Here is a 25,890-nt window from a genome sequence, read left to right on the forward strand (position 1 = left end):
GCCCTACCTCCAAATGCCATGACATTGGGGATTAGATTTCAGCCTGTGGATTCTGGGGCAATACAAACATTCAGTTCATAATACGTACTAACCTACTATTTCTCCTGGGAGGTTTTGTTGCTGTTATTTTGTTTTTTTGTTTGTTTGTTTTTGGTTTTTTTAGCCTAAACATGTATGCTAGCAACTTATTTAACTGTCATTTAATTTTTTTTAACATTTCTGCTAGAAAGAGAAGAATATTTGGTTTGTTGAGGTTAGACGGAGAGGATGTTTATATAACCCATTACTCTTTAAGTATCTATGTATCTATCTGTCTATTTATCTATCATCTCTCTTTCTATCTATGAAGTTCTTATTCTTCTTTGAACTAGTGATAACATCTTACTGGTTTCCTCATTGATTATTGAATTAAATAAAATCCTTAACATATATTCATTTTATATCTGTATCAGAGTCATGGTTATATCTCCCTTAACAATGATCTTTTAACAACTGCAACTAAGAACACATTTTCTATACTGATAAAAAGGAGAGGAAATTAAAAAAAAAAAACCTACACCCACTAAAAAATGGTCAAGTCCATGTTTTTTCTTCAAGTGTCAAAAAATATGTTGCCCTGCATTCCTGACTTACTCCGAGTTAAAAGACAAGGTCATAAGTATTACCAGGAAAGCTGTAACAACTTTTTTGTTGGTTTGCTTTTAAATTCAGTATTCATGTATGAATTATGTCACATTATAATCTGTAGATGTCTAGTAAATTTAAGATGTACAGTTCAAATCTCTTAATATAAACATGAAACCATAAGCAACCAGGGGGCATGCAGACGCAGTTTATTGAACAATGGGGTGCACATTTAGTTGGCGATTCTGTAGTTCGCATGGATTTCTGGTTTCACGTCACAGACGATGCTCAAAAGCTGGTTGATCACACTTTCCATGGACTTGTTGTAGCTTCCATTCAGTTCTTTAATCTTCTCTAGCGTTTGCGCTTCTATTTCTTCCGAGATATTACTCTGAGAGCCCATTATCTGCCAAAATAAAACAGATAATTCACTACACTATACATCATATTAAAATTCAGTTGTTTTGTAAGAGTAGCATCGACATATTTACACTACTGAATGTGAAATAGATAGCTAGTGGGAAGCAGCCACATAGCACAGGGAGATCAGCTCGGTGCTTTGTGACCACCTAGAGGGGTGGGATAGGGAGGGTGGGAGGGAGACGCAAGAGGGAGGGGATATGGGGACATATGTATGCATACGGCTGATTCACTTTGGTGTACAACAGAAGCTAACACAGTATTGTGAAGCAATTATACTCCAATAAAGATCTATTAAAAATTTTAATTGTTTTGTAAGTTAAATTCATTTTGGCTTGTTTGTCACTTACATTATGCATTATTTTTCCAGAATTTTTTCAGAGAATGGGTAAGATCACCAGTGCTATGAGTGGGATGGATACACTTTTCTAAAAGAATATTCTCTGCAAAAAAAAAGTAAAACCTGAATCACTATGCTGTACACCTGAAACTATATTGTAAACCAACTACTAAAAAAAAAGGAAGCTGGCCACAACAGGTGACTTCTACTTCTAAATTGACCTTCACACAGTGCAAATTGAATGCAAGTTCACGATCATTATACCATGCTCAGAAATTTTTTCATGTATTGATATTTATAATAGTTTCCATTGAGTTCCTGTATCTTACCTATTGCTTACTTTCTGTATTAAAAGTCTGGAAAATAAAGTTGAAAGACATCATTAAACCCATTTTGCTGGTCTTTAAAGAGCAAATACCTGGTTTGTCAATTTTTAAAATACATTATCTGAACTCATTAAATCTTTTAATTTTTTTTAGAAAGATACAGCCACAGTATGCTCAATAAGATACTTTCACATGCACAGGTGTATCTTTTTTTAGGTATTAGATATAATCTTGAAAATTTTGGTATAAATTGGGATGTACAGACATTTGGTCCCTAATTTTTATGGCTCGAGTTACAATTTTTTGATGGTGTGAAAGTGATACAAATTCAGTAGAAACTGTACTTTGAATTTTGATCTTTTCCTGGGCTAGTGATATTCTATACGATACTCTCTTGTGTTGCTGAGCAGTGGAGACCACAGCTCCCAGTGAGCCCAGCGATCTCAAGGGTCAACAACCCTTATACTCACAGCCATTCTGTACCCAAACAACCATTTGGTTTTTCACTTTCGGTACAGTATTCAATCAATTACATGAGATATTCACTTTATTACAAGATCAGCTGTGTTAGATGACTTTGCCTAACTGTACATTAATGACAGTGTTTCAATCACATTTAAGGCAGGCTGGGCTAAGCTATGATATGGGTGGATTAGGTGTATTCAATGCATTTTCGACTTTGATAGTTTCAACCTACCATGGGTTTATCAGGAGGTAACCCCACCATAAACTGAGGAAGATCTGTACTTGTCCATTTAGTTCCATTGTAATTTTAGACTCTGTTTAACTTATCTTTCTGATTGGTCTTTCATGGGCAGTGATTCCCAGTATTTCCCAGTACCTCCTCTATCTCTTAGCCTCTCTGTCAAGTAATGATATGACTGAAATATAATTTTACCAGGGGAGTTACCAATTTAAAGGGATTCTTCAGAGAAACCCTTTGTAAGGTTATCCTTTGCTAAAGCAAACAGACAAGTCCTAATTTTATCTCTGTTGTAAACTCAGCCTTTCTTGAACAGGACATGGCGAAGGCAACACAGCTGGTTTTTGTTTGTTTGTTTTTCTCTTCCATGAGTGTTTATGGAAAGTATGCATTTAATTTAGTCCAAGAGACCTCACTAATGCTTGATTTTTTACTTCAGGGTAAAGAAGGCTATCCTAAATTCTAGAATCCACATGATCTTTCTGGGTCCCAAACTTGAAATCAAATGCAATTGAGGCGATCAGGTTCAAGTTCTTTTCTGTTTATAGTCCAGGCAACTGGGGCTTCCTAGTTCAAAGAAAATCATTTTGAGGTGATATAGCTCCTAAGACATCAAATAACTTTTATAAAACAACATTTTGATGAGTGAGTATACAAGAAGCACAGACATGTGGATGAAAATTCCCTTGCTACAAAGATATGAAAAATAGAAGAGAACTACTTACCAAAATAGTTCTACCAAAATAAAATTTTTCCTCTAAATCCAATATTGGATTTTTTTTTGTGAGTTTGTTAGAGTCTACCAAACTCAAAAAAAAAAATTATTGTTTCTAAATTCAATGTCTTAAGCAGTGAAAAATTTAAAAGACACACAGTTATGAAACTATTACCTACTTTTCTTTGGAGTAGTGTTAAAAATAGTTATTATTAGGCTAAGTTACTGCAGCTGTCTTGAAGGACTTTGGAAAAGTTCATCTCAACCTTAGGCTCTTTATTTTTTATTGGAGTGTATTTGCTTTACAATGTTGTGTTAGTGTCCACTGTACAACAAAATGAATCAACTATATGTATACATATATGCCTTCCCTCTTAAACCTCCCTCCCACCACCCCCATCCCACCCATCTAGGTCATCACAGAGCCCTGAGCTGAGCTCCCTGTGCTATACAGCAGCTTCCCACTAGCTATTTATTTTACACATGGTAGTGTATATATGTCAGTGCTACTCTCTCAACCTTAAGCTCTTTATTTTTTAAATGGGGATAACATCACCCATTTGATGGGATCATTTTAAAAAGTCAGCCAGGTTCATGAGTGCAAAGTGGTGCTGTCCAACAGAAAAGTAATAGCCCCAAAGTGAGCCATGTAAGTAATTTTAAATCTTCTAGAGTTGTATTTAAAAAATTGGTAAAATTAACTTGAATAATATTTTTATTTAACCCAATATAATCATACTATTATTTTAATATACAGTGTAATATTATTGCATTATTGTTTGTCATACTAAGTCTTTGTAATCTGGTATGTATTTTACATTTATAGAATGTCTTAATTTGGACTAGCTACATTTCAAGTGCTTGGTAGCTACATGAGAATTACCATCATTTTTGACAGTGCAGGTCTAGGGTGGCAGATGACAGCCACTAGTATTAGTTATATTCTTAAGGCGCTTTGTTAAGGCAACATGATAATTTTCTGAAGATATTTATTATGAAGACGGTGTTTAGCACAGAAGCTTAGCACTGAGCAAGTAATCAGTAAATGTCAGTAATGATTATTATGATTTCTCACTGTGTTGCTTGTACTTTAAAATTTGTATAATCCATCTTAAACTTTCAGAAACATTGGAATACCCTTGTCAATAACCCATACTCCTATGTCTCATCCTGCATAATTATATCACATTATTTCTGAGTTTATTTGATCTGCAATAATTTGAGTTTCTGCACTGTTTCCTAGATGGTACGTACCGTGACTCACCATGCACCATTTTAAATGGTCTTCCTTGGGAAGAATTGCATTTGTATCTGAAGACAGTGCTGCTTTAAGCCATGTAGGAGTTTAAATGAATGAATGTAAGCTCCACAAAGGGAGGGATAAGTGTCATCTCGTCCACTGATGAGTTGTAACTACCTCAAACATTGCCAGGCACATAGTAGATGCTCAATACATATTTGTTGAACAGAATAGAATGAGCAGATCACCAGGTGTTACAGAGAACTTATTACCTGTTCTACTGCTCTTCTTGGCCAAAGCCTGCTGCTTGAATATTTGGGACACTGTATAAATTAGAAGTTGATAATTAAGTGACACGTAATGGTACATTTGGTCAAAGGGTACAATTTAAAGACTTCTCTATGTGTATTTTCAAACCTTCAGTGTTGAGACTGATGTGTATAGCTTTACAGCTTAATGACCAATGGTGTTGGTGAAATCTTTCAGCATTCAATAAGTTTCTTTTTAAGTTGTTTACATGTTCCAGTTTAAGGGCAATCAGAGGTTCAGATCCCACACACAGTTTTGCGTTCTCAATTTGTGGTTGCTTCAAGGAAACAAAAATGTTTTCATGATATGAATTTAGGAAGAAAGATTAAAGACAAAAATCTTCAATATGCCCAGGGCAACCATTTTCAGGTCTTTGGTTTAGATGAATGGTGCATCTAACTTTTACTTGCATTAACAGTAGATTTAATTTTTCCCCTGTAGTAGTCCAGATTTCTTTTTATCTTCTTCGGTAGAAGATGTTATTTTGTAGGACTTTTCCAAAGTTCTACAGGATGGTTGCAGTAACTCCATCACTATAGTTTTGTCTTTTTGAGACTATCGTATAAATGGAATCATACAGTATATACTTCGTATCCAATATAAATGGAATCATACAGTATAAATGATGGCCTTCTCTCGCTCAGCATAGCACCTTTTTTAGAGTCACCCAAGCTGTTGCATATATTTTTAGTTTGGTCTTTTTCATTGCTGAGTGGTATGAAATTCTAGCAAGGGATAAAGTGAAACAAGGAATAAGTAAATAAACAAGTGATCAGTAAATCTTTGTTATAAAAATATTCTTTAATATACAGCCCACATTGGGATGCTCACTTCTATTGACAACTCAGGGGAGTTGGATAAACCCAGACATTAACAAGAGCTAAAAAGCAACCAAAAAAGTAGCATCAAGGAGCAACACCCACAGCAGGCAGAAAACTGGTTTCTTGGGTCTCCTCCCAGACCTCCCACATGCTCTGGGTTAACGATGATGCGCTTTAACTGGAATAGCGCTGTGTCTGACATATGGAGGTCATGCCAGGAAAGAAGATCTATGCTCATGGTTGACAATATGCTTGAGGTAGCAGAGGCCTAAACATGCTGACCTTTTTATGTAAGCTTTTGATCAACTAGCTGTAAGATTGGCTTAGAGCTCTAATTATGAGAGTAATGAGGAATTTTAATTATTCTCCGATGCAGAGAACAAATATCCTGAACCAGATTTACATTTTAGCAGATTCTTCTGGAGAAATAATATTTCAAGAGATTAAACCCAGCCACTTTCTAAAATGATGGTCAGTTTTGTAATTACTTAAAAATGCATATATTAGAAATATCCAACACAGGATCAAAAGAGCTGATTGGTGTGAAGAATGATTATTTTTTCAGGTCCTAATATGGCATGGCTATGACAGAACTCAATAGGAAAGATAAAGGCATGGAAGAGATGTTTAGTTATTCATTCTTACTGGATACTTATTGGATACTTACTGTGGAGCAGACTCCATACCAATGTCAAGGAAAGCAACAGAGAACAAAACAAAGAACCTGCATTTTGGTGTTTATAGTCCAGAAGGAAAGATAAACAATAAGCAAAATATGTAAATATATAATATATCCAGTAGTGATAAATGCTATGACTACAATGGGTACTTACTTTCTTTTTTTATGAGAGACACAGTTTTAGATAAGGTGATCAGGAAGAAGAGCTAACAACTAAACAGAGCTCAAGGAGAGATGAATGTGTGTAAAAGAAGAAGATCCTTGGAATGGATAGAGCATATGCAAAGGCCCTGTGGCAGCAGCCTGTTTCGTTCTTCTGGGGAAAAACAGGGAGACATATGGCGAGAACAGAACAAGTAGGGACAAAAGTAGTAAAAAATGTTACAAATGACCAAAGTAGATATTGTTGTCTATTGCTGAAAAGTCTTCTGGTATTTCCTTATGATTTCCTTTTCAATTAGCTGGCTTCATTCCATAAATCTTTCATGAAAATATAAAGCAATGCTGTGTCCTACCCTAACATTTAAAAAATATCTGCAGTTCAGAGTAAAAGGTAAGCGCATGACATTTTCAGAGCTGACAGTTTAGAGAGATAGCCAAGGGCCAATCATAGAGGGCATATATGCATGTGTGGACTTGGGACTTTATGATTCCTTTTCCCAAATATCGATAAGAAGAATTTATTTTTGCTGAGTGGTCCACTTTGTCCTAGAAATGGCTTTTTATTTTAAGAAACAGCCCATTGGAAAAGTTTTTCCTACCGTGTAATCCAATTTACCTGATCCCACGTGAGCTCTGCACCTACTGCCACTAAAGTCAAAGCTGTAAACAGAGAGATTTACAAACTGCTTGTAGTTCATCTTGCAATGTCAGGCTTCTGCACAGAGCTTTATTTGTATTTTTGCTGAGGCAAAAAGAAAATATATAAACTTTAGTTATGGCACATGGAATTTAAGCCATATTGCAATCAGCTCTGAAAAATTCATGCACTTATATATTTTTTTACTGTAAACTGCAGATATTTTTTAAGTGCTAGCGTAAGAAAAAGCATTTCTTTATATTTTCCTAAAAGATTTGTTGAATGAAGCCAGCCAGTTGAAAAGGAAATCGTAAGGAAATACCAGAAGACTTTTCAGCAATAGATGACAACATCTACTTGGGTCATTCCTAAATCTTGAATCCACCAAAGGAAATTTGGCCTAACAAGTTCATTGTAGAACATTGTACAACACTTTTTATTGATTCTATTAGTAAACGTTAACAGACAACAGCAACAAAAATGTTCTCTGATGTTTCTTTCTTTCTAAAATGTGTTAGTCAATAATCTGTTGTAGTTGTGGCTCGCGGGCTCTAGAGCGCAGGCTCAGTAGTTGTGGCACACGGGCTTAGTTGCTCCGCAGCATGTGGGATCTTCCCGGACCAGGGCTCCAACCGGTGCCCCCTGCATTGGCAGGCCACAACTACTGAAGCCTGTGAGCCTAGAGCCCAAACTCCGCAACAAGAGAAGCCACCTCAATGTGAAGCCTGCGCACCGCAGCGAAGAGTAGCCCCCGCTCGCCGCAACTAGAGAAAGCCCACGTGCAGCAACAAAGACCCAACGCAGCCAAAAATAAATGAATAAACAAATTAATTAAAAAAAATAATCTGTTGTAGGAATAATACTTTAACCAATTCCATCCACTTGTATGTTTGAGAATACGATTTTTAATCTACACTGTATTAGATAATAACTATAGATTGTCACTTTCTATGACAAATCAAAAAGCCTTGGAAGTGAAAATGTGAAATCAGTAATTCTGTAACGTTTAAGATTTTGCTTGCTATTCAGCCTTGGTTGAACTATATTCGCTCCATCCAGTGTATTTTTCTCTCCTGGTGGTGTGCATGACACCTTATGAGGATTAATATCTTATCATTATTAATGACTATTCATACCTTATAGTCTATGCTGCAAAAAATCAGTGCTGACTTTCTTACTTACCTTAGCGTGTTTCTGTCGAAATTCCTGATCTCTCTGCATTCTGTACTGGTCAATTTCTGCCATTGCTTCCTCCTTGGCTTGCCGCAAACGCTTGGCTTTTCCTGAAAATTAACAGTGGCATAGAAGGAGCGCTATTTCTTTTCAACCCTTCTGGAATTTCCAACTTGATTTTTAAAAATATGGGTGAGGTCTTACATTATTTTTTGATGCTTTTTTTTTTCCTAGAATGACATCCTGCATTAAAAAACGATAGATATTGAAAAATTCCTGTTTTTTTCAATTGGATTCTTTAGAACATGGAAATGACAACGTTCTTTCACACCTCCATGTTTCAATAAAATATCTGCCCATTTACTCACAGCAGTACCAGCCAGAGAACAGATTTTAGCTGTCACTGAGTCAAAAAGACATTATTTGGTCAGATTTTCTGTCCTGATTTGCTGCCAGGATCCTTCAGTCCATACCAACTGGATTCTATTTAATACTGGCAGATCTCCAAATGCACAAACATGCAGCTCAGACTCTATCAAACCAACTAACAATTTTTTAAAGCATTTTATTGGGTTTTTTCCTTGCCATTTGTTGACTCTAGAAAGTCTGATTAAGCCCCAGAGCACATCAAAGTAGATACTTTTTGTAGTAGCTTTCTCTGAGGGGGACTTGAAAGTGATTGTAAAACCAACTGTTTTTAATGGTTAGGAGATTTAGTTAAGTAGCTCTCTTTTCTTTTATTAAGAGCAAAGGTGTAAGCCTTAAGCCAGCAGAGAGCAATGCAGATGAAAGTTTCAGACAAACAAAGCTGTGGAGATCATTAGGTAAGCACATGACTTTTTTTGACAACCAGAGTAAGTTTGGGGGGTTATAGAGTAATAGTCATAGCTGCTAGGCACTCACCACCCACCACCTTCAGATACTAATGCTTTGTGATCATTAAAACTTTAAAGAAATTCTCAACTGTATTAAAATTAATTTGTCTTGGAATCTATCGTCTTTTTATTTTAGTTAAATGCCTTTATTCTTTTGCCCATTTAACATAGTTTCTTCTCTCTGATACGGTCTCAAGCTTTTGTTTTTAATTTTTGTCAAGGGTTTGTTATATAATGCAGACTTTGAACGAAATAAGTGTATTTTCAGACATAGGAAACAAACTTATGGTTACCAAAGGGGAAAGGGGGGAAGAGGGATAAATTAGGAGTTTGAGATTAACATATACACAGTACCATATATAAACGTAAATTAGATAAAATAGATAACCAACAAGGACTATATAGCATGGGAAACTATATTGAATATTTTATAATAACCTGTAAGGGAAAATAATCTGAAAAAGAATATATATATATATATATATATATATATATATATATATATATATATATAATATATATATGCAGATATATATATATACACAGATATATATAATATACACAGATAGATATATAGATATATATATATATATAACAGAATCACTTTGCTGTACACCTGAAACTAACACAACGTTGTAAATCAACTATACTTCAATAAAAATAAAAATAATGAATAAATAAATAAATATGTTCTCATTAAGTAGCATTAAAAAAATCTTAAATTTTTACCTATGTGTCAATCTAGATACAGGCTTTTACGTGGTTTCGTCTTTCTGTACCTTCGTTGTATTTGAGTGTAGATGGTGTCTAAATTTCTCTCCCTGCTGCGTATGAGTTGCTTTGCTAGTCACTGTATATAGATGGGATAAAGAGAGTCGCTGAGTTATAAATTGAGATGTGTCTCTTTGAATATGTATTACCCTTGAATGGGACTGAGCTGACCTCATTCAGAACGGAATCTGTCTACATTCTCTGTAAAATCCAAGGTCTCATATAAATTAATGGTCTTCTGATGCTTGAGGCTTAATGGAACATTCACAGCAATGCTTACCTTTTTGCTGCTTAATTAATGCTCCTTACCATTTTGCATATACAGATTTCTTTATTCTCTATAGTTCTAACCATTTTGCGGCAACCAAACACATGCTATCCGCAGAACAATTAGATATGTTGGCAAGGAAAGCTGTTGCTGGATCCCCAGCCCACTTTCTTATCACTGCTCATCATTCACATTAGGACAAAAATATATTTAAGATGTATTAACATTTTCTTAGCTATAATGGGTTATAGGATACATAATGATGGGTTGTAGGATACGATTTTATCCAATCAACCACATAAAACATCTTGACTTTCCACCTTAATTGCAAATTATGTAAAATATACTGGTTTCAAAGTCACGACTCTAGCACGCAAAAATAATAATAGAAAGAAGAAAATCTCCGTGTGCCTTGCTGCCGGGAAGAATCCAGTGCTTCACTTAAGAGGCTGCATATTAGCTCCATCACTCAGTGACAAGCTCAGAGTGTGTCTGATTCCCTCCTCATGGCACCAGTCACCTGCTGGTTCTCATTCAATTAAAGAGGAGAGCCACAGGGAAGTCGCTGCTGGCATAGCAATTTTCTGGAAGGACTGGGCAGCTGCCGCCTGTGAGAGCTTGCATATGTTCCACCTGATTTCATCCAGGGCAAGAAACTAGAGCCTCACGCTGGCTGTCTCGCTGGAGGTGAAGCAAAATGCATGCATCAAATCCACTTGTATTAACCTCTAGCTGGCTTCTCTGCCTGTGCGGGAGATTTCCAAATTTTAAAATTACACCTCTTTCGGAAAGACAAATGCCATTTGATATTGCTTATATGCGGAATCTAAAAAAAATGATGCAAATGAACCTATTTACAAAACAGAAACACAGTCTTAGAGAATGAACTTATAATTACCAGGGGCAGTCGTGTTGGGGTGTCGAGGGATAGATTGGGAGTTTGGGATTGGCATGTACACACTGTTATATTTTAAATAGATAACCAAAAAGGACCTACTGTATAACACAAGACACTCTGCTCAGTACTCTGTAATAACCTAAATGGGAAAAGAATTTGAAAAAGAATGGATACTTTATGGGTATAACTGAATCACTTTACACCTGTAACTAACACATCACTGTTAACCAACTATGGTCCAATATAAAGTAAAAATTAAAAGAAATAACAGCATAAAAAAATTACACCTCTTTCTTCTTAAGCATTAAAAACATGGCTGCTGTGAACCAAAAGGGGTTCATTTTCTTATTTCTCAATACTTTCTCTATCAAACACAAGGGTGACCCTATGGGACAGTCCAGATTTTAAATACAACAGTCAAATTTTTGTCCCAAATATCCTCCAAGATTACACAGGCTTATTAGGCTGAATGTTCTAATTTTTGTTTTAGAGAATGTGGTGATCTCACGTATCATGATTTTAAATACTGCTAAAGCAGGTGCTTCAGGGTGGTGCAGGAAAGGATGGTTTTCATTTATTCATCCATTATTCATTCAATATTTATTGAACATGTACTACTTATTATGCACAGGGCTAGAAACAGAAAAATATATGATATGGTCCTTGCCTCTAGCTGAGGTACATATGGTGTATTTTTGTTTTCTTGGCTGCGATGCGAGGCATGCAGGATCTTAGTTCCTTAACCAATCAGGGATCCAACCCGCACCCCTTGCATTGGGAGCACAGAGTCTTAACCATTGGACAGCCAGGGAAGTCCCAATATGGTGTATTTTGGAAACATGTACATGCTGCTTCAACGTCCAAGAGGAAAATTAGAAAATGCATAAAATTGTGAAGGATACACAAAATCAACTGTGAAAGCAATGAAACAGAAATCTTGGTTCTATTTGTTTTGTGACAGTTAAAAATGACAACATTTATGGAAACTTCTACTATGAAAATTCTAGAGCCTGTGCTTCCCCTTCATCCCAAGAGTCATGTTGCATCTTCTGGTAACAGAGGAAGTGAAAAATACAAACAAATAGACACACACATGTAGAGTAAGGGGCTCAGAAAATGCTGCTAGGGGAGGTCAGGGAAGACTTCTGAGGTGGAAATGTTAAGCTGAATAGACTTATTAGCCAGGACAGAAATGGGAATGAATTGTCTACTTTTGAGATTAGAAAAAATACAAAACAATCTTTTCTGAGATATTTTTGGGAAAACTGGACTACCAGGGAATTCTCTTATTTTTTAAAATTTATTTTATTGAAGTATAGTTGATTTACAATGTTGTGTTAATTTCTGCTGTAGAGCAAAATGCCTCAGTTATACATGTAGATACATTCCTTTTTTCATATTCTTTTTCGTTATGGTTTATCACAGGATACTGAATACAGTTCGCTGTGCTTTACAGTAGGACCTTGTGGTTTATCCATCCTCTATATAATAGTTTGCATCTGCTAATCCCAAACTCCAAATCCATCCTTCCCCCACCCCTCCTCCCCCTTGGCAACCACAAGTCTGGTCTCCATCTGTGAAGTCACTCATTTTTAGACATTTGGATTGTCACACAGAAATGTCCTACATTCAACAAGCCATTATTGGGATCTATTCCATAGGATGTTTTGTGGGAGGAAAAGTAGGAGAGAAAGATGTTTGGATTGATTTGTAGGTGATTTGTGGGGAAAGGATTAAGATATTGGGCAGGTTACACCTGAACTCTATGTGGGGACAGAGGGCAAGGCTCACAGCTGCATCCTGCCTGGCTTCTTGTCTTGAAGAGGCCAAGGGACTGACGCTGATGGGTCCTTGAGACACTCTGTTGGTTGTACGGCTAAACTGGTTCTGGAACTCGTTCTAGTGGGAAGACAAGATGCCACTGATCATTTCAGAAGGAAATCAGAATGATACAGTAGGCACTGATACAATAAGATGTTAGAAGCTTTGTAACCTTGAGCCACTTTATTTAGAGTTTCTGAACCTGAGTATTCTCATCTATAAAACAGATTTAAGAATCTACTGCAAAGAGTCATTGGAAGGATTTTAAAAATTGTATATGAAGTGATTGTAAGAATATGCAACAGTTTCTAATCATTGTTCGGAAAACAGATCCCAATTCCTGGGGGCCTTTTGCGAAGAAGGAAGGCAGAGAGTAAAGCATGAGCTGGAGGAAAGGTCCCTAGGATGTCACCAAAAAAGAAGCCTCTGTAGGCTTCCCTGAGGACACCTACTTGGGGATATGCAGAGGGTGGCTGGACAGACATCTTTGGAATTCAGGAGAAAGGTCTAAAATGGAGACAGAGATTTGCTTGTTAGTCATCTGAGTTTGTGCGTGTACTAGTCCTAGCAGCGGGTTTTCACTGAAATCAACACCAGGGGATGGGGTGGGGGGGCGTGTATGGAATGAGAAGAGAAGAGGGTTAAGGTCTCAACCTAGGGATCGCCAGCATTGGGGGATGAGGAAAGGAAGAGGAGCCTCAAGAGGGTCTGAGAGTAGCCGTCGGAGAAGTAGGGGAAACCAAGAGAGAGGACAGAGCAGTGCAAGGAGGAGGTGGCCAACGCACGTTCCACGGAGCGGAAATAAGAGACGTTTAACCAACCAATACTCCTGTCTATCTACCATGTCCCCCACTCTTCTAGGTCTGTGGATACAGCAGTGAGAACCCCAAACAGACAAAATTTCTGCTCTCGTGGAGCTCTGGATGTAAGAGGGAGAAGCAGAGATAGGAAACAGGCAGTAAGGATACGACCCGGCAGGGGTGATGAGCGCTGTGCTGACGAATCAAGGCACCTAAGGGACAGAGAGACGGCAGTGGGTGCTGACACAGCGCAAGCCTTTCAGAGGACAGGATACATGAGCAGAGACTTCAGGGAATGAGACAACTAGCCATGCAAATGCCTGAAAGGGAAGAGCATTCCAGGCAGAGGGAACAGCAGAGGCAAAGACCCTGAGGGGGAAGGGTATTTGACCGGTTCAAGGAACAGTAAAAGCATCCGCCTGGCTGGGTCACAGGTCAAAGAGAGCAGAACGGTTGAATGTTAGGAAATGATATCAGAGAGGCAGCAGTGGGACCAGGTCACAGAGACCTCATGGGGTTGATAAGGACTTGGATCCCTGAGGTGCTAAAGCCATGAAGGGTTTTTAGCCACACTGTGGCGTTATACTACTTCTGACTTAAAAGGATTTCTTGGGACTTCCCTGGTGGTCCAGTGGTTAAGACTCTAAGCTTCCAATGCAGGGGGCACAGGTTCGATCCCTGGTCAGGGAACTAAGATCTCACATGCCGTGCATAGTGACCAGAAAAGAAAAAAGAAAAAAAAAATACAAGAAAGGATTTCTTTGGCTAGTGTGGTGAAAATAGATTGTAAGGGCTAGGGAAAAACAGGAAGATCGATTTGAAATCTACTGCAATAGGTTAGACAAATGTTAATGGTGATTAGAAATAGTAAAGCAGCAGTGGAATTGACAAGAAGTTCTATATACTTTGAAGACAGAGTTGATGGATAAACAGGAGAGACAGATGAGTCAATGCTGGCTCCATCATTTTATTTTGGGGCAGAGTCAAGAGAGCAGTTTAATTGAGATGCCCATTAAACATCTAGTGGTGATGGGGAGAAGGCTGATGTTTATATAAATCTGGAGATCAGGGAAGCAAGTCGGGCTGGAAATATTAAGTTTGGGAATCATCCGCCTGGAGCCAGGATTTAAAGTCATGGAATTAGATGTAATCACTTAGGAAGTATCTGTGGATACAGAAGAGAGCAAGTCCCACCTGGGGCCCCAACCGTAGAGATTGGGAAGATGACAGAAAACCAAGCGTGAGAGCAGGGCTGCGTAGTCTAGTGAGGGAAGAGTTTCAGAGATGAAAGAGAAATTCAGTTGGGATTGGCATAGTTAATTAATTGGATTTAGCAACTTTGCTGGTCTTGACAAGGGGGGCTTTGGCAGAGTTGGAGGGACAAAAGTCTGATTAGAGTGGGTTCAGGAGAAAATGGAGTTTAAAAAAATGTAGACACGGGGAATACAGGCAACTTCTTTGAGACATTTTCACTAACAAAAACAGACTAAGAAGGTAAGGACTCAGGACAGCCAAGTGAATCTGACAATTAGAGGATGTTGGATTGTGTCCTTCAAAATATGTTTACATCTGGTACCTGTGAATGTGACCTTACTTGGAAAGAAGGTCTTCGCAGATGCAATCAAGTTAAAATGAGGTCATGCTGGATTGAGATGGGCCTACATCTGATGACTGGTGTCCTTCTAAGGAGAGGCAGATCCGGAGACAGAAGCATAGGGGCCCATAGCAGACACACAGGGAAGAAGGCCATGTGATTACAGAGGCAGAGATTAGAAGGATGCAGCTCCAAGCCAAGGAAAGCCAAGGATTGCCGGCAATCAGCAGAAGTTAGGAGAGAGGCACGGGACACCTTCTCCCTGAGGGTCTCCAGGAGGAAGCGACCCCGCCAGCACCTTGTGTCTGGACTTCTGGCCACCAGAACTGGAGGTTAATACATTTCTGATGTTGTAAGCCACGCTGTGTGTGGTGATTGGTTACAGTAGCCCTAGGAAGATAATATAGTGGCTTAGAGAATCAGAGAAACAATGTTAGCTGAACTTTGGAAACCAAGTCAGATACTTGAGTGTGGTACAAAGAGTAGGTATACAAATGAAAAAAAAATAGGCACAAACAGAGCAGAGGTCACCTTGATTTGGTATAAACACAAAGTGCACTTGAGGAATGCTTGGAGATTTCTATCTGTTGCTAATAACATTTTTATTCTGCTCTACCACGTAGAAGAAAAAAAGAAAAAAGCTTTCTTGGCTTTGGGGGGTTGTTAATATTATGATATAACCAACCTGGTTTGAAGAATGCTTTTATTTGGCTCACCTACTACAAACATTGGAAAAAGCGAAGTCGCCAAGGAAACAAAGAAGCTCCTCTCTTCTGGTGCCTACCCTCATCTCTACTTTCATTACTCTACCTCCTTGTAATTACTTTGCTTTTTCTTTTACTTGTTCTTTCCTTGTTAAAAAAAAAAAAAAAAAAAAAATATATATATATATATATATATATATATATATATATATATATATATATATCTCATAAGTAGTTTTGTGTAGATCCTGGACTGAATATAACCAAATGTTATTAAGAGATGAAAATGTTGTGTGGTTATTATTTTAACATGACCCGCTCAAAGAAATGAAAGTCCAATATACTTAAAAATACCCCATTAGTCTGTGGACTATAAAGAAAAAGGAAGAATTTACAAGCCTACAAAACGTACAAAACAGGGCCATGAATTTTTACTGTAACAATTTTTATTTTATTAGTTCAGTAGAAGTCGTATCTTCATGAATCAGAACACACACTTGCATAGTGAAAATTGATGAAATCAAGGTGCTTGTTTAAATAAACTTGGAATATCTGTATACTGGGAAACAAATAAACAATTTAAAATGTTGATTTACAAAAATATTGTTGGTAGGCCTCCTAGAGATCCAAACAAATCTGCATTATTGTATTCACTGATGTGTTATCTAAGTAAGAAGTAGAAATATTTAAATTATTTATTTTGCACTAAAGTATAATTCAATGGGGACTTCATCAAAGATGCTGAAGAGGTCAGGGGAACTCAGTTGAACTCAGAATCCTTGTTATTAAGTAGCGGAAGAATACTCATAGCTAATTCTTGTGCAGCCCCTTCTGGGTACCAAGGGGTGTTTTAAGTCCTTTATAAGCATTCGCTCAGTTGATTATGACATCAACTCCACGAGGTACATACTGTTCCTCCAATTTGAGGCTAAGGGGGCCAAAGCATCAGGATCCTAAGAGACGACCTGCCCAGTGCCACCCAGCCAGTTGGAGGCTCAGCCCACATTGTCTGGTTGCAACCCCTGTGGGTGTGTCCCTTTCCAAGATTGCAGTGGTATACGTGAAATAAATACTGCTCTCATAAAAGGTCATAACTTAAAGTAAAAAATCATATTCCAAAGAAACACAAGTCCTTATTCCTCCTGTTGATAATGGTACCTTGAATTTCTATTCTAATTCTGATCAAAGATGCAGTTCAGTTCCCCAAACCTGGGCTCCAGGATAGGTCCCAGTTCTGTTGCAAAAATGTATTTAGTTTGTCTTCGGCCAACACACCCACTTTGATGTTTGATTGATGAACAACTTTTAGGCAAAAGGTATTAACTTCAAGTAAGATTATTTAAAATAGTGTCAACCTACTGTGATTCCATCTAAATTCAACCAAACAGTGTCTCAAATAAAAATTTAGGTGAGGGTCTTAACTAATAAATACAATGGAATCCATAATCGGTGAATAGAGGCAAATATCTGAGTTCTTCAAATAAAAATTTAGGTAAATAGAGGTAAATATCTAGAAGCAGACCCAGTCTCCCCCATTATAAGAAAAATTGACCCAGAAGTTGCAGCAGTTGTAAAAAAGAATGAAATTAGACTGTGTATTCTATTCTTCTATTTCATTCTTCTATTGTTATTACTTATAGTAATATGCAATATGTATAGTATAAGTTAAAAACAACAATAACTATTTAGTTTGTACTCTACTGCCTTAAGCATCATTTTCTGATCCTTAAAAAAATTTGGCCATATATGTATTAAATATTTATATAAAATATAATATTTATATTTAATATTATAAACATAATATATAATATAAATATTATATATAATATTTTATTCTTATATATTTTTATATGTTAAGAAATATAAGAGATATTTATATATTTTAGAAAAGAAAAAACTGAAACTCAGAGATGCTCAATAACTTGTACAAAGAAACATAAGAAAAAGCCAATGTTTTTTCTATTTTGTTACCTCACTTTTTAAGTCTGTTCACTCACCCCCATCCCCGCACTCCCCCTCCCACAAAACAAAACAAAAAGACTCATCTGTCTCAGCAGCTGGTAAGTGGGGACCTGTGATCCTTATACACGGGGCTCCAACCCCTAATCTGTACCCCTTAAGGCAAAACCTTTATTTTTTTAACATTTATTTATACCATCTACTGGATTATGTAACAGCTTCACCAGGATCTGAGGCAGCCTCCTTAACGGAATAAATCAATATTTTTGCAACATAATATTAAACATTTCTACCTTATTAATCTTATATTTTTCTAAAAGGATTAACATGTAAATTGCTGTTTTTTTCTCTCTCTCTCCCTCCCTCTCTTTCTCCCTTTTAAAATGAATATTCCCAATTCTCTTTCTAGCAGAGACTCTATGTGTAAGTTTCTGAGGGACTGTCAAATAAATGGATTTAAGAAAGAGATGGTGATTCTAGACCTTCTACAATGGTGTTCACTATTGTGATCTGTTGGTTCTCATTCTGAATCTCTATTCTGCCTTCGTATGTCAGATTTTCAAATAAATCTCTTTATGGAAAAAAATAAAGTGAAACATATGGGTTTATAAAAATGATGGTTATCTGTATCTCTCATGTCGTTTACATTTATGTCACTGGGGAATTCTTTAAGGAAAGGTCTAGGTCTACTCATCAGCATATGTATTAGAGTGGCTTGGAAATGGTGGGTGCCCGATAAGTACTTACTGAATTAAATAAATGAATGAAATAAAACATAGTGAAATATGAGAGAAGCTACAAAATACCAGGTAGCAAAGGTATTATTTTATTTTGCCTTAGCATGCTTAAGAAGTATGATGCCCAATTATAGCTGGGCAAGAAAACAGCTTCTATCCAGTGAAAATGGTTCTCAAAGCTCTTTGAGGCAGAGGAGAGACATTCTCTGTAAAATTGAGTGCAGAGGTTGTTGGTTGAAATAACATTTGGAAACATATTTTCCAAAATGTTTTTAAGGTCTGGGTATTTACTATTACTGATTGATATTTGCTTGAATATTTAAGAACAAAGATGAAGAAAAAAAAAAAAAGTACACAAGTACTTTAAGTGACTGGCAAACAAAATGAACATTTTGTATACGAATAATACAGTATGGATTTTCTAGTACTTACTTCTGAGAAAAGATTGCCCAAGGACAGCATACGTACTTGAGGAAAGGAAAAGAAGTTTGGCTTTTATCTTTATTATGAAATCTGAGCTTAGATTGTTCTGACTGGTTCCCACTTTCAAACAACTTGTATGATTCACAGTACTTCTCTAATGATGTTGAAAAAGGAGAGGTAGTTGGTAAAAATCATTTGGATCCTATAATAATATTGATTCTTTTTTTTTCTTTTTTTGGTTTCTCATTTGTTGTTTACTTATTTTTTTATTGAAGTATAGTTGATTTACAATGCTGTGTTAATTTCTGCTGTATAAGCAAAGTGATTCAGTTATACATACATATATATATATATATATATATATATATATATACGAACATTCTTTTTTTTAATATTCTTTTCCATTATGGTTTATTATAAGATACTGAATATAGTTCTCTGTGCTGTATAGTAGGACCTTGCTGTTTATTGATAACATCAATTCTGTACGTGCTTTATCATTGTTTCATTTCTTCCATAATGGAAAACAAAGATAACATAATGATCACATCTTAAAATAAGTTGGTCTTCTGTTCTGGATATTTTAAATGTGGTAAAGAAATCTGAATAAAAAATAAGGGAGTTTTCTACACAGTTTCAGCTGGCAGGTCCTGGGCTGCTTTGTTTCCTGTACAAGTACTCTGCATTCATACCATTTTGCCATCCTTGGCATGGTTTCTTATAGAAAAAGAAATGGAGAAGTAGGTAAAGTTTTCTTTTTCATTATCTTTCGCCGTCCTGTTCTCTTCTAGTTCCCCCACATGGGGTCTTTTTCTTTTTTGTTTTTGGTGCCCACCTTGCTGAGTGTTCAGGAAATCAATTTATCTTAAGAAAGGAAAATGATTTTGCCTGCGGTAGAAAACCCCAGGGGACAGAGCAGTGCCTCAGCCCGACTTCCTCTCTCTCATTGTAATGTCCTGTGCCTGCATTTCATGCAATACACTGAAACTAGCTTCTGCCAGTATCACCCTATTCCTATCACTCCATGCATCCAACGACTTACATAAGCAACGATTTTAAGACATGATCCCTATCTCGCAGAGCTTTGAATCTAATTGCAGAGACAGGGCATGTGATCAGGGAGAAGGTAAACGACATACCTTGCTATAGATTAAGTCATCATGTGATATGAAATGGGACAGTGGGAAAAACAGAGGTCTTGGCCCAGGGAACCTGAATTTGGGTTGCAGATCTGCGATCTTAGTTTATTCATTATAAAAATCATGTACGTTTTGTACCATGCAGTTGTTAAGATCGTGGCTGGGTAATCAGACCCCATCCAAATCCAGTCTCTACCATTTACCCTCTGTGAGACCTTGGGAAAGGGGCATAATTTCTCTAAGCATCACTTTCCCCTTTTTGCAAAATAGATTTGTGTGAGGGGTAAATAAGATAAGCTTTGAGCATGGTGCTTGGATGATATTTTCTATTTTTAAAAAATATTATGGCAAATTATGGACTTTCAGTTTCTACATACGTGAAATGGAAATAATAGTAATACCTAATTCATATGGTTGTTGTTGTGAGTATCAAGGAGAACAGGAAGGGGGTTGAGGTTTATTGAGAACATCTTACCTGTTAAGTTAGTAGATGCAGGGCTAAATAGCAAGAATATTAGAAAATGAGAATAAGATGGAAATATTTTTAAAGATTAGAAATTAAAAGCTATCCAGAGAGGGAGGAGAATGAGACATTAACTGTTATGATCACAATTTTACAGAAACAGAAACCGATGCTTACAGAGGTTAAGTCACTTGCTTAAGTTCACTCCCTAGTAAGAAGATTCAATCTGGAAGTTGTTTATCTCTCTCTTTTTTTTTTTTCTTGGCCACACTGCACGGCTTGTGGGATCTTAGTTCCCCAACCAGGGATTGAACCCAGCCCTGGCAGTGAAAGCATCAGGTCCTAACCACTGGACAGCCAGGGAATTCCCAGTGGTCTGTCTCTGAACCATGTCACAATATTGAGACACTGAGGCTGGGCAATGTGAAGGAACTTGCAGAGGCAAAGCTTGAGCTTGTGTCTCCATAACTTCAATGTCCATTATCATTTCACTTAGCAGGTGGCCTGTCCAAAAGATCTGAGTTGGCAAAATCCATCCCCACTACAGTGATGGGAGACAGACAACTGGGTAGTTTCTATGAACTGGCCAAGGTCTCCCAGGGAGTGTGGTGGAACCAGGATTTCACCAGAGCCTGCCTGCCCCTGAGATCCGTGCTCCTCCTACTGCGCCCCCCTCGTCCCTTTTTGTGACAAAACCCTCACAAATCAGACAGAATGGAGACTTACTCTTCTTAGCTTCCTCGAGCTTGTCCTTGGCCCTTTTCTCTGCCTGGAGGAGCTGGTGGATCCCCTGAGACTGGCTGGTCATGGCGGCGGCTCCAAGTCAGGCGGCTTCTGTGACTCTGGGAAATGATGGATCTATTTATCCTTAGAGAAATCACCGCATAGCTCGAATTGTTGTGTCAACAGTGAGTTCTAAGCACAGCTGTGGGTTCCAAGATGGCCTGAGTGAGTAGGATAGCTGGGCTCCAAGGAGAGCCCAAGGGTGGAATCCAGAAGAACAAGTTAAGTCAAGGAAGTTGAGAACTTATTTCTGCCAACTTTAGCTCTTTTCTATGAAAGGGGTGTTGCATCTACTTACAAAGAGTGAGCAAGAGGTCTTTAGGGAGATCAGCGTCCCTTTCCTTCCTAGGAATATTGACTTATTTACTGAATTTTTCTTTCAAGTTACAACATCTTTCTTTGTTCTTTGTCCTGGTGGTTCTAGTTTCAGGTCTTTATTTGTTCCTAGTGATTCAATTATCTCCTCAGGACAAATTTATTAACATTTTGGGGAGGAAAGGGGATTTCCTGGGTTTATGATAGACATCTATTCTGTTCTCTCCCTAGGCCTCAGGTGATAGGAAAGAAAAGGATTCTTTGGGGCTTTGTGTTGTTCTGTAGCAGTGCTGTTTGCTAGAGTTCGATCTTAGTACAGTGACTAAATCAGCATTAAGGGAAATACTACTGAAGCTTTTGAGTTTAAATTAAAATCATCTAAACATGCATTTTATGTTAATTGCTTTGTGCTTGCATTGGGGGTTGTCCTAAGACAGTCCGATAAAATCTATCATATTTGATTTGATTCAGTCCACTAGTGATTGGACAAATCAGAACGTTCATCGCAGTAGAGGATCATAAAATATCATTCACACATATCTAAGAGTTTTATTTGAAGTGAAAAGTTAATCTTTTGACATATAGCCAAGGCTTTATAATCAGCAGAGTGGAGTGTCATGTACTATTGCTTTCATAAACTACACCTCTGTTGCCTCATCTGTAAATACCAGGTGCAATTTCTTTCAATAGATGAATGAATTTAAAGATAAGTAGAATACATTCTGAGAGCTAAATCTTTTAAGATTTTAGCTTCCTCCTAACAGTTTAAAAATATCTTATCGTCCATACCTGTATCAAAGCACCAGGTGTACATCATGTGTACAAATCTTTCCAAACAAAAAAAAAAAGGTCTTTTTCACAAGGGCGCCTTTCTTTCTTTTTGCATTCATATTTAATCATTTCATAAAATTTAATTTTTATTGCATAATTACAATCCAACTGGGATAAACAGATATGTGAACAAACACAGCTCTTGGTAAACGCAGATTTCAATTGTAAGAGCAGAAGACTGAAGGCGAACTAGAAGTTCATTGGCTTCAAGTTTGGTCTGTCTTAGGCATCAGTTTTAGTACTTTTTTACTAACTGAGAGAATGGAGATCATCAGTGATTTCAGTGAATGGTTAGGTGGAGGTCATTATAAGAAACTTGCTTTAATCTTATACCAACAGTGTTTATTGACTATCTCCTGAATGCATTGCACCAAATGAGGCCAATTCAGGAGAATCAGATCTTGAATTACAGAGAAAGGGTGATTCTGGAGGGAGATTACAGGAGAGGAATTAGGTAAGAAAGATGATTTTTTTATACTAGCATAGAAAAATACTAAAAGCTTGAAGAGACAGCTATGACTTTGTCATCATTTGAACAAGGTACTTAGCTAGATTCTCACCAGCAAAGGCATCTCTGGTCCACAATAAACACCTTCCTGGCCTGATTCTAAGACTCCTTTCCTGGGTGTTTCATTTTTTTTTTTTCATTCAAATCAGTTTGCCCAAATAATATAATATTAATGTGTGTGTGTTTTAAATCAACTTGGAGAACATTTTACTTTCAGAAACTTAGTACAGAAAATATGTATTATGTGAAATACAAAAGGTGTTCAACACCACTTCCTGCCACTAACACAAAGTGATGTCCATCAGTGATTTACATTGGGACTAATTGTAGAAATTCAAGCACTCAGAACTCATCAATGCCCTGATTGAATTTTGGTCTACAAAGTTCTCAAACACTTATCAGAATCCTGTATGTAAACTCTGATAGCAATAATGATAACTTCTTTTTAAAATTTTTATTGAAGTATAGTTGATTTACAATGTTGTGTTAGTTTCTGCTGTACAGCAAAGTGATTCGGTTATACATATATATATATTCTTTTCCATATTCTTTTACATTATGGTTTATCACAGGATATTGAACATAGTTCCCTGTGCTATATAGTAGGACTTTGCCATTTATCCATCCCTTATATAATAGTTTGCATCTGCTAATCCCAAACTCCAAACCCATCTCCCCATTCTTTGGCAACCACAAGTCTGTCCTTTATGTCTGTGATTCTGCTTCATAGAGAAGTTCATTTGTGTCATATTTTAGATTCCACGTATAGGTGATATCATATGGTATTTGTCTTTTCCTTTCTGAGTTACTTCACTTAGTATGATCATCTCTAAGTCCATCTACATTGCTGCAAATGGCATTACTTCATTCTTTATTATGGCTGAGTAATATTCCCTTGTATACACGTACCACATCTTCTTTATCCATTCCTCTGTCTATAGACATTTAGGTAGCTTCCATGTCTTGGCTATTGTAAATAGTGCTGCTATAAACACAGGGGTGGATGTATCTTTTGAATTATAGTTTTGTCTGGGTATATGCCCAGGATTGGGATTGCTGGATCATATGGCAACTGTATATGGTAGTAATGACAAGTTTTGAATAACCTAGATGTTCAGTCAGAACAGAGGAATCACCCATTGTTAGATGCTACTAACACAATAATACTGTCAGATACTTTTGAAATACCTGTAACTTACAGTGAACATATCCATGGCAGAAAATTGTATCATATTTCCTTTAAGATCTCACACATAATTTTAAATTTTATGACAGAAGTTTTCCTTCTCTTCATTTAATTAATAGAGGAGTCTTTCTCGGGACCAGAAATACCAACAGGACATTGCACGATCCTTCTTGACAAAAGGATGAAAAGTGGAATATTGGGAGAGGTGTCCACTTACACAGGAGAAAAGGGCTTTGAGTGTAGCTCAAAGTAGGGAGTTAGAATGATTCCATCTTGTCTTCCCCTGACTCTCAAAGGGTCACAGTCCCAGTTAGAAGGAGGGATAGAAAAATCTACCCATAAGCAAAGATCTCATCTCAGCCTGGGCTCTGGGTAAAAAAAAAAAGGAACTACAGGCCTACACTTGTGTAGATTTGACGGTATATTAACAGGATCTTCTGTAGAAATAAAACCATGCTGAACAGGAGCTTACAATCTAAACTGCAGAACAAATGGGAAGGTAAAGTCCAGGGGAAGTGGGCAGTGTGGAGGTGGGCAGCGCCGGAAGCCTGGGAGGGGAATCTGAACTTTATCATAAATGGAGGGGATTCGTTTTTATCATACGAATGGGTTACTTACTGTAACTGTGTTAGTCCCTTTTAAAATCAAAGTGAATTCCACATGTGACTTTTCATTTATAAAATTTAACATTTTGAGGATAATCATACTTTAAACATTTTATCTGTTAATAACCCAGATTTGAGTTGTTCTTTAAATATTGTGTGTTGTTGAGGCATTAATGGACAAGCATTTCTTTTTCTGTTCACCAGCAAAATACCAACAAAACTGGGTCTGAGACTTCACAATTCCAATGCATATTTCCTTACATTCACCCATTTGATTCTCTGGGTAGTCCTGGAAATGGGTATTGTTGTCACATATCACATCGATTTAATCAGTAAAGAGACTAGGGCGTCTATAAAATAAGCAAGACTAGTGTCAGGAAACTGTGGCTCAGAAAATCTGAGAGGCAGCCCCAAGGTCAGGGGCTCCTAAGTGGAAGGACTGAACTGATCTCAAGGTCAACTATCTCCCTCCCACCCCACCCACCAATCCTCTCTCTTCCCAGGAACAATTTCCTTCCGTATTTCTTTTTTCTTCATGAAAAAGATGAACAGAAAACAAGCCTATCAATTGGCATTTCCCTCTGTATAAAACACGATCAAAATATGGATCAAACAAAATGCTAGGTGCTCTAACAATTGAAAAAAATATCAAAACAAAGTGGGATTTGGCTTAATTTAGATCTCCTTGATTAGTGAAAATTTCCTCCTCAGAAATACTTGTTTTAGGCAGCTAGAGTTCTTCCTATCCTATTTATTTGGGACCACTTGTTCTGGTCTTATTGTTTATTCTATTCTATTTTATCTTTCCTTTTATGCCTAAAAATTAAACCAAATAATACAGTTTTCTTTAATTTGAGTGGTATGAATCATTTTTCATTTCTGTGTTAATGTTGATTTCTATGTGTAACCATATAAGAAACACAATTTACTGATACTATTACTTATTATTATGTATATTATTGATTATATATATGATGTTATTTTATTCTTATTTATTATTATTTTCAATAATAAATTGAATATTTAAGTTATATATTTTTATACAAATTCCAGAGTAGAAG

The 25,890-nt window shown here is 37.0% G+C and overlaps 1 protein-coding gene across 1 annotated transcript; it reads right to left on the bottom strand.

The window, feature by feature from the left end:
- Nucleotides 1–816: 816 nt before the first annotated feature.
- Nucleotides 817–21,431, bottom strand: ATP6V1G3 (ATPase H+ transporting V1 subunit G3). The gene is made up of 3 exons (XM_036826726.1): nt 21,328–21,431; nt 8,159–8,259; nt 817–1,030 (listed from the first exon to the last, which is right to left on the bottom strand). Exons 1-3 carry the CDS (start codon nt 21,407–21,409, stop codon nt 857–859), a joined length of 357 nt encoding a protein of 118 aa, XP_036682621.1. The 5' UTR covers nt 21,410–21,431; the 3' UTR covers nt 817–856.
- Between the last annotated feature and the right edge of the window lie 4,459 nt (nt 21,432–25,890).

This window comes from Balaenoptera musculus, chromosome 1 (assembly GCF_009873245.2).
Source record: "Balaenoptera musculus isolate JJ_BM4_2016_0621 chromosome 1, mBalMus1.pri.v3, whole genome shotgun sequence".
NCBI lineage: Eukaryota > Metazoa > Chordata > Mammalia > Artiodactyla > Balaenopteridae > Balaenoptera > Balaenoptera musculus.

Bases quoted from the DNA above. Each gene is read 5' to 3' on its own strand.
- ATP6V1G3 (XM_036826726.1), bottom strand. From the start codon at position 21,409: ATGACCAGCCAGTCTCAGGGGATCCACCAGCTCCTCCAGGCAGAGAAA. The intron at 8,260-21,327 runs GTAAGTCTCCAT...GTTAATTTTCAG, and splicing joins GCTCGAGGAAGCTAAGAAGA to GAAAAGCCAAGCGTTTGCGG. The intron at 1,031-8,158 runs GTAAGTAAGAAA...TTATTTTGGCAG, and splicing joins TTCGACAGAAACACGCTAAG to ATAATGGGCTCTCAGAGTAA.